The following is an 18,459-nucleotide window of genomic DNA, read 5'->3' as shown; positions in this document are numbered from 1 at the left end:
GATCTCCTTGCAGTCCAAGGGTCTCTCAAAAGTCGTCTCCAACACCATAGTTCAAAAGCATCAATTTTTTGGCACTCAGCTTTCTTCATGGTCCAATTCTCACATTTGTACATAACTGCTAGAAAAAACATAGCTTTGACTAGATGAATAATGTCTCTGCTTTTTAATATGCTGTCTAGGTTGGTCATAGCTTTCCTTGCAAGGAGCAAGCGTCCTAATTTCATGGCTGCAGTCACTATCTGCACTGATTTTGGAGCCCAAGAAAATAAAGTCTCTTACTCTTTCCATTGTTTCCCCATCTATTCACCATGAAATGATGGGACTGGTTGCCATGATTGTAGTTTTCTGAATGTTGAGTTTTAGGTCAGCTTTTTTACTCTCCTGCTTTATCTTCATCAAGAGGCTCTTCAGTTCCTCTTCCCTTTCTGCCATAAGGGTGGTGTCATCTTCATATCTGAGGTTATTGATATTTCTACTGGCAATCTTGAGTCCAGCTTGTGCTTCATCCAGCCTGGCATTTCGCATGATATACTCTGCATGTAAGTTCAATGAGCAGGGTGACAATATACAGCCTTGACATATTCCTTTCCTAATTTTGAACCAGTCTGTTGTGCCATGCCCGGTTCTAACTATTGCTTCTTGACCTGCATACAGGTTTCTCAGGAGGCAGGTAAGTTGGTCTGGTATTCCCATCTCAGAATTTTCCACAGTTTATTGTGATCCACATAGTCAAAGGCTTTGGCATAGTCAATACTACAGAAGTAGATGTTTTTCTGGAATTCTCTTGTTTTATCTATGATTCAACAGATGTTGGCAATTTGATCTCTGGTTCTTCTACCTTTTCTAAATCCAGCTTGAACAAGTGGAAGTTCTTAGTTCATGTACTGCTGAAGCCTGGCTTGGAGACTTTTGAGCATTACTTGGCTAGTGTGTGAGATGAGTGCAATTGTGAAGTAGTTTGAATATTCTTTGGCATTGCCTTTCTTTGGGATTGAAAGAAAAGATCTTAGAATCCATATTATCCAATCCACTTATTTTTAGAACTGAAGAAAATTAGGATGTGAAAATATGGGTGAAAATAATAGCTACTGGCAGAGTCAAGAACTTAATTCTCCTGACTCTTTCTTAGTGTTGTATTCATTCACGCTTCTCCCTCCACCACCCCCACCCCATGTTACCTACCCCTCTCTCACTTGTATCTTATGTTCTAAGGCATGGTTAAAAAGCAGAAGATTAATATTGTGGCATTTATCATTTTTTCCATCCCTTCCAAGACTTCCTAAAGTCATTGTCAGTACCTCAAAATCAAGTTTAAAAGAAAATCAAAATGTAGAGAAGGAGAAATACTATATGACATCCTTCATATGTGTAACCTAAAAAGAAATGATATAATTGAACTGACTTACAAACAGAAAGAGACTCACAGGCTTAGAGAATGAACTTACAATTGCCAAGGGGGGAAGGATGGTGGGAAGCAGTAGTTAGGGAATTTAGGATGGTCGTGTACACACTGCTATATTTAAAATGGACAACCAAAAGGACATACTGTATAGCACAGGGAACTCTGCTCAATGTTATGTAGCAGTCTGGATGGGAGAGAAGTTTTGGGGAGAATGGATGCATATATTTGTATGGCTGAGTCCCTTCACTGTTCACCTGAAAATATCACAAATTGTTAATCAGCTATACCCCAATACAAAAGTAAAAGTTTTAAGCAAATGTTTAAAAAAAGATCAAAGTGTTTTGGAGTTAGATTGTCAGTTGCTGCTGCTGCTGCTGCTGCTAAGTTGCTTCAGTCATGTCCGACTGTGTGCGACCCCATACGCAGCAGCCCACCAGGCTCCCCCGTCCCTGGGATTCTCCAGGCAAGAACACTGGAGTGGGTTGCCATTGCCTTCTCCAATGCATGAAAGTGAAAAGTGAAAGTGAAGTCGCTCAGTTGTGTCCGACTCTTGGCGACCCCATGGACTGCAGCCTACCAGGCTCCTCTGTCCATGGGATTTTCCAGGCAAGAGTACTGGAGTGGGTTGCGATTGCCTTCTCTGGGCTTGTCAGTTAAAAGTGGATTTCTGGTGAGAAAATGACTCACAAAATCCAAATTAAGATATTGGCTGCTTGTTTAAACATCTCCAGAATAATGGTTAGTGTCAAAATTAGCACATTTAACATACTCATAGTATGTGAGCTTTACTTGAATCATGAGAGCTTTACTTGAATGTACAGAAAGGTGGTTTGAAGAATGTGAGAATGATCATAGGGTAACAATTGCAGCAGTAATCATGGCACTATACACAGTGGGCACTCAGTAAATATTGACTGATGCTCTCCTTCTGCCTTCAGGCTGCATGGTACCTAAAACAATTCAGACAGATGAGATCGGATCTCTGTTTAAAGTTGGTCTCCAAGGAAGGTCATTTCCAGCTTCCTAGTAACCTGTTTAAGCCTTAACTGCTCTCATTCTCTTCAAGTTTTATTTTAAATCCCTCAGGAGGAACATTTCCAGAGCCCTGTCCTGAGAGCCTGTAAGAAACAAAGTTTTCAATTTTGTGTCGTGACTGAGATGATTTTGCCCATTGTTGACTGTGAGAAGGAACTTGGAGCCTTGAGTGAGCCAGCCAGGGCAAGACCAGAAGTATGTGGGAATTTTTTATATTTGAATATATTTTAGCTTCAGTTGTTGTTGCTTACATGGACTGAGTGACATTGGAAGTGCTTTATGACAAGTCACTTGAAAAAAATATATATGTACACGCATGAATCTTCCTGAATAGCAAACTGATCTTTCTTAAAGAGTCAATTCATCATAGAAGAAACATCTCACAAATTTATCCAACAGCTGTATTCCCAATGGATGCATTCTCTCTGAGGTCTGTCATCTGTTCCAATTATTCCCTCATTGTTTTTGTTTTAAAAGCATGACAGGTTTATAACCACTATGAAAAATTCCTGGTGTGTATTTTATTTATTTATTTTTTTCATGAGGGAAAGGGAAAAACTCAATTTGGGAATTTGTATGTCAGATGCTGCATGATGTTGGCAAAAGTTAGACTAAATTGGAACATTTAAATCTCTTTATATCATATTATATAAAATACAGTGATAATTATCACAGGGTCAGCCTCCTTCACATGGTGGCATAGTCATTTTCAAAATGCTACATTGGATTCCCTGGTGGTCAGTGGGTAAGAATCCACCTGCCAGTGCAAGGGACATGGGTTTGATCCCTGTGTGCTCAGCCCTGTCTGAGTCTTTGTGACCCAATGGAATGTAGCCTGCCAGGCTCCTCTGTCCATGGAATTCTACAGGCAAGAATACTGAAGTGGGTAAGCCGTTCCCTCCTTTGGGATCTTCCTGACCCAGGGATCGAACACAGGTCTCCTGCAGTGATGGAATATAATGTATATATTATATATATAATAACATCTAGCTTCTTCCACCCCATTATCTAAAATGAGGTGACAAGGCTTAGAGAGATGAGGCATTGCTTTTCAAAAAAAAAGAAGCATAGTATCCTTTTAGTTAATGTCTGACTATCCCACTGAGTTCCCTGAAGAGCACAGTTTAAGGAGAGGTAACCAGTTGGGAAAAAGTGTTCACTTCACTTGAATATTGGCATTTCATCAGGAAAAGTTATTATAAATAAAGGGGCAATAAGGTAGTCACCTGTTCCCTATCCCAATCATTCTGCTGATTTATTTAAAGGACATGCATAACAATAATAATAATATAGTTAATGTCTTTCTGCATATATTTCTAGCACCAAATATATTACATGGAATCAAATTGGTTATGTATTGACAGTAAAAGGTGAAGAGAGTTGACCTTTATCTGGTTAATCAAGTTAGTATAGATCAGAAATTGAATACAGGCTACTTAATCTTTTTGAAAAAATAAATTTGCTGCCAATTTAAAGCATCAGGAAAGTTCACCTGAAGTCTATTTGCTTGTTTTCTCTTCATGAGAAATAGAAGATTTAACAACTTTGTGTATGAATTCCCACAACCAACTGACCTGAAAGGCAGCTGACCCCTTTATGAGTCATGCAGTCGCTAATTCTTCATGGTTGCTACTGTTCCCTATGGCTTCTTCACACAAAGCTTTATTCAATTATGCCTGCTTGATCTCTGTAAGCATCTGAGTTTGTGATCCCTGTATAGTGTTGAGGGAACCAGATAATCCTTTTCAAAAGAGATAAATAATAATCAACCTTGGGTCCTTAATTATCTGATGTAACTTATGATTTCTTATTGAACTAACCAAGTGGTCTAAGATGGCCTCCAATTCCTCCTCTTTGGAATGCTTATCAGAAAATTGCTGCTGACTCACTTGAGAAGAACAGATTGCCACCATACCAGAACCTTACACAATACAGTTTCTGAAGTGAGGGAAATAGGTGAGTTTTCTATAGGGAAGCCATTGGCCCTTGAATACAGAATATAGTTCCAGATCTCAGACATGCAGGAAGACTCAGCTGTGTGGGTCTGTATGCCTACAAGGTAACAATAACCTTAGACTGTGAAGTGGTACAAAATCAAGGGCAGGACTATTTGGCAAATAGATGGGGAAAAAGTGGAAACAGTGACAGATTTTATTTTCCAGGGCTCCAAAATCACTGTGGATGGTGACTGCAGCCAGGAAATTTAAAAGACATTTGCTTCTTGGAATGAAAGCTATGACAAACCTAGAGAGCATCTTAAAAACAGAGATATCACTTTGCCAAGAAAAGTCCACACAGAGCTATGGTTTTTCCAGTAGTAATCTACGAATGTGAGAGTTGGACCATGAAGAAGGCTGAGCACTGAAGAAATGATACTTTTGAACTGTGGTGCTGGAGAAGACTCTTGAGAGTGCCTTGGACAGCAAGGAGATCCAACCATTCCGTCCTAAAGGAAATCAACCCTGAATATTCATTGGAAGGACTGATGCTGAAGCTTCAGTACTTTGGCTATCTGATATGAAGAACTGATTCACTGGAAAAGATCTGAATGCTGGGAAAGATTGAGGCAGAAGGAGAAGGGGGCAACAGAGGATGAAATGGTTGGATGGTCTCGCCGACTCAATGGACATGAGTTTGAGCAAACTCTGGGAGATAGTGAAAGACAGGGAAGTCTAGTGTGCTCCAGTCCATGGGGTGGCAAAGAGTTGGACACAACTTAGGGACTGAACAACAAAGACTATTTGGAAATTTTAGATAGTTATTAATGATTGAATCTGCATATTGTCTGAGCAAATTATAATTTAATCTTTGACCTCTTCCTTTTGATAGATACAGTTTTGTTTTCTACTTACGTGGAACGCTAGCCCTTTAACTTTGTCATCTATATGCTTAGTTAATTTTGCTGTATTCTAGTAAAATTTAATATGGAAAAAACTATATAGGCATGTATTGGAGAACATAATGTAATGAGTGCTAATTTAGAACAATATTTGGGGTAAAATAATAAAATCTATGACCTCAAACATATATGCAGTGGCAGAACTTGAAAGAAATAATGAGTTGAAAGTTTATTAGATTGAAGATCTTGGACTCTTTAATTCGAACGTGTCTATGATCTGTACGGGCATTTCCGTTTTGATTAGTCCATGGAGGGAACTGTAGACTTTCTCAGAATGTGCAGTAGATATATCTGAGTCCATTCCCTTCTATACTTTGTAATTAACATTCGCCACTTTGGATACTGCCTTGTCTTTCTTACCAATCGGCGTTCCCACTCCATAACCTTTGGAGTCAATGAGGCCCCCGATCTGGGTGAGGTTGCAGTTTCTTTGCGTCACATACTCGATGCTCGTGGACTCCATCAGCAGGGCATAGTCAGTGGTGAGCACTCGATGGATCCCCTCATCACTGTTTTTGACCAGGGCAGTCTGCTGCCTGCTACTCATGAAAGCCCACATCTTCTCATAGGTGGATATCTTCGATTTCTGCAGGGAAACAAACACACCTGCCAGCAGAGAGTGCTGAGAAAATAGGCCCTGAAGCTATTCGAAACCCCACGGATTCAAACTGTGTAGGAAGGATTCTTTCTCTTTAGGTAGGAAACTAATATTGATGATCCTGGGACTTCAGTTTGGTAGTTGTCAAGGAAAAACCCTTGGGGGCACTGAGGCAGTTATGGAGAAAAAAGAGATCCTGCCCCACTGATGTAAGACATTACCTCAAGATCCTTTTGCTGATTTCAGAATGGAAGAGACAATGTTGGTATCAATGACAGCATTTGCCCAGTGAACTCTGGCCACTTAAGAAGACATCAAGGCCCCATGGGCTAAGGGGTGACTAGATCACCCCAGGACTCTATTCATTAATTCCATTGCCTTCAACTACTTAACTTCAGTAGGCATTGTTTTACTGTTCTGGTATGTAAATTTTAACATTCCTTTGCAGGGAGAGCTTTGGGATACAACCCAGAGTTTCTCTGCTTTATTTATGAAAGAACTGCTGATTACTCTTATCTTTTCTAGAAAACTTAGAGCAAATGCTGTTTTAGACTGAAATTCAGATCAGAAAACTCTTCTTACTGTCTTCTTATATGCCTTTTTTGTATATGCTTAGCTTTAAATCCCAATTATGTTTTAGATAATGGGGACTAAATTTTTATTTGAAAGTGTTGCATGATTTTGTTTACATTTTGTTTTGTAATTTCCATATTGATTCCTTTTTTTTTTCTGTATTTGTCTTCATTTGCATCAGCACGTCCCTGTATTAATTTGAAAGATGAAAGACACTAGGGAAATTACTGATAATTTCGAGCAGTCTCTAGCTCACACGTGGTATATGGTACACACACACATATACACACTCACACACTCACACACACACATAAACACACACACACACACACACACACACACACACGAGAACTTCCTTGGCAGGCACAGGGCTTATCATCTTACCATCTCAGGAGTGTAAAGATGCTTAAAACATGATTTGTGGTCATAAGCAATGAATGAAATATCTGTGAATTCAATGCTAGTGTGGTTACTCATGTTCAAGTGTTCCTGGGGGCTCACTCAATTCCTAAATCTATTTAAGACCTGGGTTAATGCTGTTGGCTTTATGAGTTGAGGGAGGCCAGATGGCTTTATTTTGGGTTGTTAAGCATTTGAAGAGCCCCTTGAGAAAAGTCTCATGAGACAAATAGCAATTCAATAAACAGTACCTTCTAGATACTGGTGTGTTATGGAAACCATTTTGTCATGATCAGGCCTGTGTGAATTACTCCTCACTCTCAGAGATATCTGAAAGTTGGGGTTCATGTTACCATGAAAAAGCGTGTTTTTGAGGTTGGGGTCAATGCCTAATTTGTTGGGTAATTTTAGCCTAGAAGAGTCTGATAATGCTAAATTTATAATAAAGAGCTACTTGTGCAAGTGCAAAGAGGTCAGTCTGTCTTTTGGCAGTGAATATACTGATGGGAAAATTATTCCTCCATCAAGAAACTTCCTTAAGGGAAAATATTTTTTTTAGAATTATGAAATTTTAAAGTTGTCAAGAGACTTCAGATACTGGCTCATTCAAACTCCTGTTTTCATAGAGGAGGAAATTTTGGTACAGAAGGTTTGGACACTTCATGAAAGTCACAAAACTGGTTAATATGTACCATAGGTAATACTGGACCTCAGTGTGAGGTTAACCACTCAGTTATGTCCAATTCCTTAGTCTTGTGGACTATAGACCACCAGGCTCCTCTGTCCATGGGATTCTTCAGGCAAGAATACTGGAATGTGTTGCCATTCCTTTCACCAGGGGATCTTTCCAACCCAGGGACCAAACCTGAGTCTCCTGCATTGCAAGCAGATCCTTTACCATCTGAGCCACCAGAGAAGCCCCAGACTTCAATCCCCTGCAATCTAATTCAATGGTCTTTCCATGCTTATTTTGGGTAGGTGAATATCAATCTTGCTAAATTCTTCTGAGAATGATTTTCACCTTATGGTCTACCTGTGACACTGTAGCATATATTCAAGAACTCAAATTATGCCCTGAGGTTATTTGTGATTTGATGTCATGTTAATGCAAACTAGGAGCTAGCCCCATGTAAAAAATCCATGGAACGTCTATTTTTCCATTATATTTAAATTTTATTAAAGATAAATATTGTAAATAGGTAGAAAATTGGATTTTTGTGTGTGCGTGGTCTATGGAAGCTAGAGGGCTTTCCAGGTGGAGCTAAGTGGTAAAGAACCTTCCTGACAATGCAGGAGACATAAGAGACATAGATTTGATCTCTAGGTAGAGAATATTCCCTGAGAGGGGCATGGCAACCCACTCCAATATTCTTGCCTGCAGAATCCCATGGAAAGAGGAGCCTTGAGGGCTACAGTCCATAGAGTTGCAGAGTCAGACATGACTGAAGTGACTTAGCTTGCATGCATGGAAACTGAGGACAAAACAAAGTAAAAGATCAGTTCATTCATAAGAAATAGACCACCTGGGGAGGAGTCCTTCTTGGAATTTATGTATTGAAGGACATGGAAAAAGATGAGAAGATTCAACTGAAAACCTATATACTTGTTATTGATCCCAATCAATTGTGGTTCTCAAATCGTCTGCAGTGAAGGACTGTCTATGTTTTCACTCCAGGGCAGACCTATCTGGAGTCCTACTGTGTTATGGTAGGTAGGGATTCATATCACTCATACCAGGTGTGGCTCACCAGATTGAATTTTGACAGACTTCAAAGTGGTCTATATTCAAGAAGTATCCATTAATCATGTTCTTGATGCCACCACAACATCTGAGAGCTACAGCACTTCTGAACTCTTATTCTTGTTTTATTTTTTAATCTTATTGCAGGTTGGTAACACAATGTTTCGTGAATCAACACATATCATATCACACTTTGATTAGCACCACTCACGACTAAGTGACTGAACTGAACTGTAGAGCTGATGGGACTTCCCTGCTGGCTCAGTGGTAAAGAATCCACCTGCCAGTGCAGGAGATGAGTTGGATCCCTAGGTGGGGAAGATGCCCTGGAGAAGGAAATGGCAATCCACTCTAGTATTCTTGCCTAGAAATCCCATGGGCAGAGGAGTCTAAAGGGCTACAGTCCATGGGGTCACAAAGAGTTGAACACAACCTACCGATGGAACAATAAGAACAAATGTAGCTGAAGGTCATTAATTAATTCAGGGTCATGACCATGACCTTAAGGTTGGAGTAGGTTTGGAGTAGAAGGTTGATCTTGGCTTGAGTTCCCTGAAGTGCTAGAAGGGAAATCTAGCTGGCATGGAGTGTGACTCATTGAGGGCAGAAATTTTCCTCGGTAAGAAAATGGTCACTTGGTGGAAGACTTGGTCAAGTAGAAGGCATAGGGAACATTCTAAATTTCTCTGGGCCCCTCCTGCTATGTTTGCTCCAGCCTAATAGTGGAAAACATAATAGCACCCTTCTGGTTTCATTTCAAGTTTTCTTTCCTCGTTTATAAAGTTGTGGGACTGCCTTCTATTCTACATTTGAAAAACTGGGGAGCTTAGATAGAAAGACCCAGAACGTGGCTAAGAAATAACCTTTTTACAGTTAAAACTATCTGTAGATGGCTTGAGCACTAGGATATAGTGCATTTTCTACCACTGGGAACTTACAAGGAGAATTTCACTGTTAGACAAGTTTCACTTAAGGATCCTTCACCTCCTAGGTTCCACTCTTCAGACCAGCCTTTTCACATTACTTATGCAGGTCCTGACTTCAGCAATAGTGAAGTGACACCCAGGTGTCATGTTGATTCAAGAGCCAATACACAGTGAAGGTCTCTTTCCCCCTTATTTTTGAATTCCATCCTCTGCTATACTATGTTTTGCAATATTTATTTTCTGTTTGGTCAGAAAGTACTATTTTAAGAGTAATTAAATTGTTTATTTTTTAATACATAAATTTTAAGACACAAATCTTAGTAATTCTTAAAAATAAAAGCATGCTTTATGGAACATTGTCATAAATATTAAAAGACCAAGCAAATCGTTTGAATGGCAGTTTGGATGTTTTTGCACTTCTAAATCTTCTATAGCCTCAGCCTGCTAAATTGCTCTAAATGATACATGTTTAAAAAGAAGAGACAGTGATTGCATTTTATTTCATCAAATATGTCAAAGGTTAATTAGAAGATTTGTAAAGTACTCTGAGCTTATCAAAAATCACTAAAACTGAAAAGTCCTCATTTATTAAATCTGAAATTCTTTAGTTTTTTTAAAATCTTACGGGGCATCAAGGTTTAAATACATTTATTTGTCTAATTAAACCTGATTATATGGCTATTCTGATGCTGATGAAAGGTTGTTGTCAAAGAATAAGCATTTTTTTAATCTAAAATTTGTTATAAGGGAGTATATCACCATTTGATGACTTGTTTATTTCTCTTTTTTCTCTCATAATTCTTGCCGGTTAAACACTCAATGGGAAATGATTTACAATTGGTCTCTGTGCACTTAAAAACTGCTTATTGAAAATAGCAATAATAACCAGCACATGCAGTGTTTACTGTGTGCCCAAAATGATTCTAAGCATTTTGCATTATTAATCTATTTAATCTTCACAGTGTTCATATGAGAAAGATACCATTATTATTTCTCCTTTACAGATGAGGAAACAGAATGCCATATAAAGAAATGATGAAACTAGGACCTGATCCTAGCAATCTGGCTCTAGGGTATGTGTTCTTAACTAATAGGGAATCAACTATTTGTTTTAACACAGAGAACATCAAAATTATGACTTGGCTGACATTTTAACATCATTAACACATTTTCTAAAAAAATAATTTCAGTAAAAAGCTGTGGCACCTTTCTATTATAACTAGTGCTGCTGCAATTCTTGTAGTCATCACACAATGCATGGAAACAATTTACATGAATTTAGACAGCTTATATTTGTTTAGACAAAAAATAGTGTTTTGGGAACTGCAACAGTTGTAACCTGAAAAGAAATGTAGGTATTGTTTATATTTTTTCTTTTAACAGCATTTTCGATTTCATATAGTTTCATTGGTTTCAGTTGCAGGGTTTTTACTATTTTTTTCTACTATTTTTACTATTTTACAGGTAAAATACGTGTGAATTGTGGAGTGTAATACAATCCTAAGACTGATAGTATGTGCATTTTATAGACCTAGCCCTCTAATATTTTATTTTTACTGAAATACATCACATTATTTCTTCAACCAGGTTATAGGGCTTCTACAGTAAAGATGTGTAATACCATTATTCAGTAGAATGAATAACTGCAATTCTATTTCAGGCCAACATATATAAAGATTATATATATATATATATATATATATATATATATACACACACACACACACACACCTATTTATACACTTATTTTTACATATATCCATAACCCCACACAAATACCCTAAGGATAGATTATTGATATTTGATTTTTGTTATCTTGTAAACAAATGGTCTTATAAATATGGTAAATACATACTTATAGAACAAATAAAATACCAAAGACAATTACATTTCGAAATGTCATCTCTGACTTACTTTTATTTTAGATAGACATTGATTAAAAAAAAAAATGCGACTTCCCTGACATTGATTTTTAAAAAACATGGGATTTCCCTGGTGGTAAAATGGATAAGAATCCACTCGCCAATGCGGGGGACACAGGTTCGGTCTCTGGTCCAGGAGAATTCCTCATGCTGTAGAGCAACTGAGCCTAGGCTTGTGAGCCTGTGCTCTAAAGCCAGTGCTCTGCAACAAGAGGAGCTGCTGCAGTGAGAAGCCCATGAACCACAGGTGGGGAGTAGTCTCCACTCACTGCAAACTAGAGAAAACCCACGCAGCATCAAAGACCCAGTGCAACCGCGAATAAATAAACAATAAAATTTTAAAAATTAAAAAACCTTAAAAATCAATCAAAGACGCAGAAATCAGCCATGCAGTCATCCAAACTTGTAAAGCAGATATATCAGAGGTGAACCATTGCCTTAAAAGCAATCATTTCCCTTAACACAACGACTGAAGTGAAGTGAAAGTTTCTCAGTCATCTCCACCTCTTTGCGACCCCATGGACTGTAGTCCACTAGGCTCCTTTTTCCATGGAATTCTCCAGGCAAGAATACTGGAGTGGGCAACCTTTCCCTTCTCCAGGGGACCTTCCAGACCCAGGAACTGAACTTTGGTCTCTCGCATTGCAGGCAGATTCTTTACCATCTGAGCCACTAGGTAAGTTTAACACATGATTACATATATTATTTCATTAAATAATAAGTTATCCTGGATTTTTAAAAATATGATTTAATTTACAAAAGTCACTTTGAAGAAAGCATTCTCAGATGAAAGCATTTATACTATAGTGAAGGGCTTCTATCTTTCAAATGTATTAATATAGAATATGATCATTCCAGTTGATTACGCTCTTACCTTGAATTGACAAAAAGTTACGACATTTGCAGAATCTCCTAGGTTTTTAAAAATTCATGTGTTCCCTTTAACAATTTCCCTCAGTGGGATTTAAACACCTTTGCTAAAACATTTTTCATGTTTTTCTCCTGTCCAGAATTAAAGATTGGTCCCTTACAGGCAATGTATCAGGCACTGAAACAGGTTAACTTTAACTGACCTCATGGATTTCTCCCTAAGCAATACATTTTTAAACTATAGGTACTTGGCAGTTTGAACACTCATGGCAGGATTGGCTGGATCTTTCAAACAAGAGCTAATAGCTCCTATGTGAAGACTTCCTTCCTCTGCAGAGAAGTTTGTGAAATGTCTTTCATTTTGTGCTTCGTTACATGACTATTTCTGTCTGAAACCTGTCTGCCTATAATGGCTCATTGCTTCGGATGCACTGGTGCAGCACTGGGGCAGTAACTTTCTTGAAATATCTTTTGAATTAATGAAAGTACCTAGCCACTCTCTGGAAGGAGATTATAAAGGTTAGAGACTCCCTTATTCCCACAGCAGGTCCAAAGTCCCCAGACCATGAAAGCCAGCAATGACAAACCTGTTATGATTTTTTTTAAAATCTATTTTATTCAAGTCATTTTAGACCGAACCATGATCTAATCTGTGTAATCCTCTGACTTGGGTCTGAGACGATTTTTACAAGGTTAGCTTTTACTGAGAGTAAAAGTCTACGGGGTCGCACAGAGTCGGACACGACTGAAGTGACTTAGCTTAGCAGCAGTTTTTACTGAGAGTCATTTTTTGCATGAGTATTTTCTATTCTGGGTTCACAAGGACTTTTCCTATGTTCACACCACTTCCTGTCGCATAAGGCATGCTACTTAATCACATGCTGAATTGTATTTAACAGGTCTGTGCACATCTTGTCTCTTTATTGCTGTTCAGGTTTTTCAGCCTTGAGCAAAACTTTATATCCTCCCTTTCCTATCTCTTACAGTGCCAACTTCAAGTACTGGTCAAAGTGGAGATCTTGGAAAAATGTCTAAATTGAACTGAATTGAGTTGAACTGCCTCATTCTTCTTCTCAGCTTAATTCTAAGGGCAGCCTCACCATCTGCTGCTTATCTACCATCTGGAAGTGGTTCTCCTGCAAATGCCTGTATGTGCTCAGCAAGCTTCCAAGGACTAAGTTTTTCATCTGACTTGGCCTCTGAAAGTCTTTGAGAGTTGGGCACTGGCACTCTCTGGAATTTTTCTGTCCAGTATCAGAAGCCACACCACCTAGGGATCACTGATGGTGAGGAATCTGAACAAAGACCAAACTAGAGAGGGTTTTTTTTTTTTCTTTAATTCAGAATGTTGAAAAAGTAGGACTAATAGGTAGGAATAAGAATTGGATGCTAATGGTGATGATGTTGTAGGTGATAATTATAATAATCTTTAGCATTTTTTCTCTTTTTTTACTTAACAGTTTTCTTGTTTATAATTTGCCAAGTATAGCAAATAGTATTACAAGCACACTACCTCTATTAAGTTATGTATTTCTTAAAATAATATTTCAAGGTACAGAGGATTTAATAACTTACCAAGGTCTACATAGCTAATGGGGCTTCTCCAGTGATTCAGCAGTAAAGAATCTGCCTGCAATGCAGGAGATGCAGGTTTGATCCCTGGGTCAGGAAGATTCTCTAGAGGAGGGCATGGCAACCCATTCTAGTACTCTTGTCTGGAGAATCCCATGGACAAAGGAGCCTGGCGGGCTACAATCCATAGGGTCGCAAAGAGTTGGACATGACTGAAGCAACTGGGCACATATGCACACATACAGCTAATAAGCAGTAATATCAGAATTTGAACCCAGGCTATCTGGCTTCAGAACAAAGCTCTCCTCTAAGTTTTAATTTTATACTAGTTATATCTCCTGAGAAGACTGGCTGGGATCCCTAATCTCTGAACAATGAACCCAAATCAGTATTCTTGGATGATAGTTTGCAAGAGGCATTAAGAAAAACCCTTGTTTTAGGCTTTAAATGATTCTTCAAATTTTAACATGAGAATCATTTCTTCACCTAGCAAAAAGATACGAGTTGCTAAACTGTCACTGTGAGACCAAAGTTTGGGCTATTCCATTTGTCCAAAGGTAATTAATGGAATTAATAATTACAAGGAGAAAAAGCAATTTTTCACATGTCCTACTTTTTATGAGATGTGGAGAAGATTAGAACCTTTGTGTATTTGGGTGCCACTGCTCTCAACGTTGTGTGTAAGAAAGAAAATGGCCTTAGGAAATCTGCTCTCAAGTTATGTCCATAGATCTTGAACTGACCACTCTTTGTACCTCCTAAGATGCTGGGTTGGTCTCAGAGAGTGGGGAGGGCAGGAAAGTCTATCATTCAGGATTTTGAAACAATTGAAAGCAAGCAATTCAACAGCAGAGAGCTGAAAAACCAATATAATTAATATCATATTATCAATTAGTATTCTCCTGAGTAGAAAATAACAAGATAATTTGTTTAAAAAGTTTTCTTATAGGAAGTCTCTTGAAGTTCTGAATTATTAACATACTGATTTATAAAAAGATTCCATTTAAAAATTGATAGATAGATTTGTCCAACAAGGACAAATAAAAGGTCTCCTTATACTTGGAGAATCTCCTAAAACATCTTCGACAGCCCCTGGACAGTTGATAAAACACCCTGCCTTTCTTTAACTTTGACCTGGTAATTGGTCTCCTGGTGACTGACACCCTGTTATCAAATAGGCATTATATCATCCACAGTGCTAAGGTCTTTAAAACTCAGGTGCAGATGACCCTGTGGAAGTATAATGTTTAATAAGCATCATTAACTAAATGCCCTTGGTCACAAAACTTAAAATTGTTCTTTATTTTAAAGGGCATTAGCGTATAGGTATCTGGAGGTGCCCATCTACAAAACTTTGTGAATATACATGTATTTGAATTTATGATTTAACCCCAGTTCTTTGTGTAAATAGAGTCCCTGGTGATCACTGTGATTGTTCTATGAAGGAAAACTATTTTGGCCTCCCTGGTCTTAGACAAGTCATACCGTGACCCAGCACTTGATTAATAAATGTCAGTTTATTCTCTCAGCCTTGTCTGAATTCAGATGATGAATAGTGAAACCTCATCTGAGCTATTTTTAAAAAATAGCTTTTTTTTCCACATTGAAAATAAAATATCCCAAATCGGAAATATATGGGCAGGTTGTCTGCAAGAATAGCAGTCTAGATTAGAAAAAAAAGTCAGCAACTTTGGATGGAAATTTTAGTGAGCGACTTCTGGTCACTTTTCAAGCAGTATGTGTGTGTGGGGGGTGTGTGGGTGTGGGTGTGTGGGTGTGTGGTATATGTGTCTGTGGTATATGTGTCTGTGTGTGTGTGTTGTGGTATGTGTGTGTGCTCAGTCATGTCCTACTCATTGCAACCCCATGAACTGTAGTCTCTCAGGCTCCTCTGTCCATGGGATTTCCCAGGCTAGAATACTGAAGTGGTTCCCATTTCCTTCTCCAGGGGATCTTCCTGACCCAGGGATCACACCTGCATCTCCTGAATTGGCAGGCAGATTCTTCACTAATGGTGCCGCCTGGGAAGCCCTTTTCCAGCAGAACCTCTACTAAAAGCATCTCCTGTTTGTGTCCCAGAGACAAAATGTGAAGTTAGTGCACTTTGCTTATGGATTTTAGTAATTTCCATCATCCTTTCCAGCTTTCAACAGCCTATTCTTCAGCTGTGAAACAACTTAGAATCATCTTGAAAGCAAAGAGTCGGCTTCACCATTTGGATGTGCCAAAGGGATGTTTTGGGGATATTGAGTGTGATGAAAAAGTGCTTCTTAGAAATTTCCTTGTGACTGAGTACGAATGGAATCCATATGGGCAAGAGTCATTACATCCCCAACAGTAGATCAGAATGTGCTAAGCTAGACCAGGTAAAGGAAGCTTTCCTTATTGATTCCACAACCTAAGAGAGGATACTGTCTTTGATTAAGAGAGAAAGGGAAGGAGGGACACCGTATTGGCACAGCAGAGGTGATGCATTAATGTAGAGCCAGGTCAGAACTGAGTCCTCGTGACTAACTGCTGTCACTCAGTGACAGGGTGGAAATACCCTGAGAGCTAAAAAGCTGGCATGTTTCTTTCCCTTGCAGAATAATCCAGTTTAAAATCCCCGAGTGTGGATCCCTCTGAAGCTTTCTGACAGCTTGCCTCCCTCGAGGGGAAAACTAAATCGGATTTAGTCCTTGTTCTCTTTTTGCAAATAAGTTCCTTCTTGATAAATAGGGTTGCTGGGCTACGAGATAACTTGTAAATCGAGGAACATAGAACGGCTTCTCTTCCTCTGTGGATCTCTCTGTATCCTTCTTGCTATGGTCTGAATGGTTCCCCCCAAAATCCATACGTTGAAATTCTGACCCCCCAAGGTGATGGCATAAGGAGGTGAGGTGTTGGGGAGGTGTTTGAGTCATGAGGATGGAGCCATGAATGTGATTAGTGCCCTTATAAAAGAGGGTCCTAAAAGACCTTTGCCCCTTTTACCACAGGAGGACACAGCATGAAATCTGCAACCTGGAAGAGAGCCCTCATTCAACCATTCTGGACCCCAATCTTGAATTTCAGCCTCCAGAATTGTGAGAAATAAATGTCCATTGTTTATAAACTTCCCAGTCTGATGTTCTGTTATAGCAGCCTGCACAAATACACTGCTTCACGTCCCTCCCTTCTTTTTCTTTTTTCTTTCTCTGATAGAATTCATCTCTCTTAGATTTCATCAGTGCATTTGCTCATTTATTAAAAACATATTTTCTGAGTGTCTACTATCCTTTACTAGGTATCTGTTGTGTTCCAGGTACTGTTTCAGCTTCTGAGGATATAAATGACAAACAAAAGAGACCAACTGTCTATCCTCAAGATGCTTATCTTCTAGAACTCTCTGAAGTTTGACTGAACTCTGGCTCTCCCATCAATAGTTTTATAAATTTGTGGCAAGTTATTTAATGGAGCTATGCCTCATTTCATCCCAATCCCAAAGAAAGACAATGCCAAAGAATGTTCGAACTACCACACAATTGCATTCATCTCACACACTAGCAAAGTAATGCTCAAAATTCTCCAAGCTAGGCTTCAACAGTATGTGAACAGTGAACTTCCAGATGTTCAAGCTGTATTTAGAAAAGGCAGAGGAACCAGTGATCAAATTGCCAACATCCGTTGTATCATCAAAAAAGCAGGAGAGTTCCAGAGAAACATCTACTTCTACATTATTGATTATGCCAAAGCCTTTGAGTGTGTGGATCACAACAAACTTTGGAAAATTCTTAAAGAGATGGGAATATCAAACCACTTGACCTGCCTCTTAAGAAATCTTTATGCAGGTCAAGAAGCAATAGTTAGAAATGGATATGGAACAACAGACTGGTTCCAAATCAGGAAAGGTGTATATCAAGGCCGTACATTGTCACCCTTCTTATTTAACTTATATGTAGAATATATCATGCAAAACGCTGGGCTGGATGAAGCAAAAGGTGGAATCAAGATTGCCAGGAGAAATATCAATAACCTCAGGTGAGAAGATGACATCACTCTTATGGCAGAAAGTGAAGAGAAACTAAAGAATCTCTTGATGAAAGTGAAAAAGGAGAGTGAAAAAATTGGCTTAAAACTCAACATTCAGAAAACTAAGAGCATGGCATCTGGTTCTATCATTACTTCATGGCAAATGGATGGGGAAACAATGGAAACAGTGAGATACTTTATTTTGGGGGACTCCAAAATCACTGCAGATGGTGACTGCAGCCATGAAATTAAGACTCTTGCTCCTTTGAAGAAAAGCTGTGACCAACCTAGACAGCATATTAAAAAGAAGAGACATTACTTTGCCAACAAAGGCCCGTATAGTCAAACTATGGTTTTTCCAGTAGTCATGTATGGATGTGAGAGTTGGAATGTAAAGAAAGCTGAGTGCTGAAGAATTGATGCTTTTGAACTGTGGTGTTGGAGAAGACTTCTGAGAGTCCCTAGGACTGCAAGGAGATCCATCAAGTCCATTCTAAAGGAGATCAGTCCTGGGTGTTCACTGGAAGCACTG

At 38.8% G+C, this 18,459-nt stretch overlaps 1 protein-coding gene across 1 annotated transcript in view; it reads right to left on the bottom strand.

The window, feature by feature from the left end:
- The window catches only part of GRIK1 (glutamate ionotropic receptor kainate type subunit 1), a 465,170-nt gene that overhangs the window by 21,048 nt on the left and 425,663 nt on the right, over positions 1 to 18,459 (bottom strand). The window contains exon 15 of the mRNA XM_052636330.1: positions 5,697 to 5,922. Coding sequence (XP_052492290.1) covers positions 5,697 to 5,922 — 226 coding nt within the window. The remainder of the gene's footprint in view (positions 1 to 5,696; positions 5,923 to 18,459) is intronic.

This window comes from Budorcas taxicolor, chromosome 1 (assembly GCF_023091745.1).
Source record: "Budorcas taxicolor isolate Tak-1 chromosome 1, Takin1.1, whole genome shotgun sequence".
In the NCBI taxonomy this organism is placed as follows: domain Eukaryota; kingdom Metazoa; phylum Chordata; class Mammalia; order Artiodactyla; family Bovidae; genus Budorcas; species Budorcas taxicolor.
This window is presented reverse-complemented; position numbering and strand designations above follow the sequence as displayed.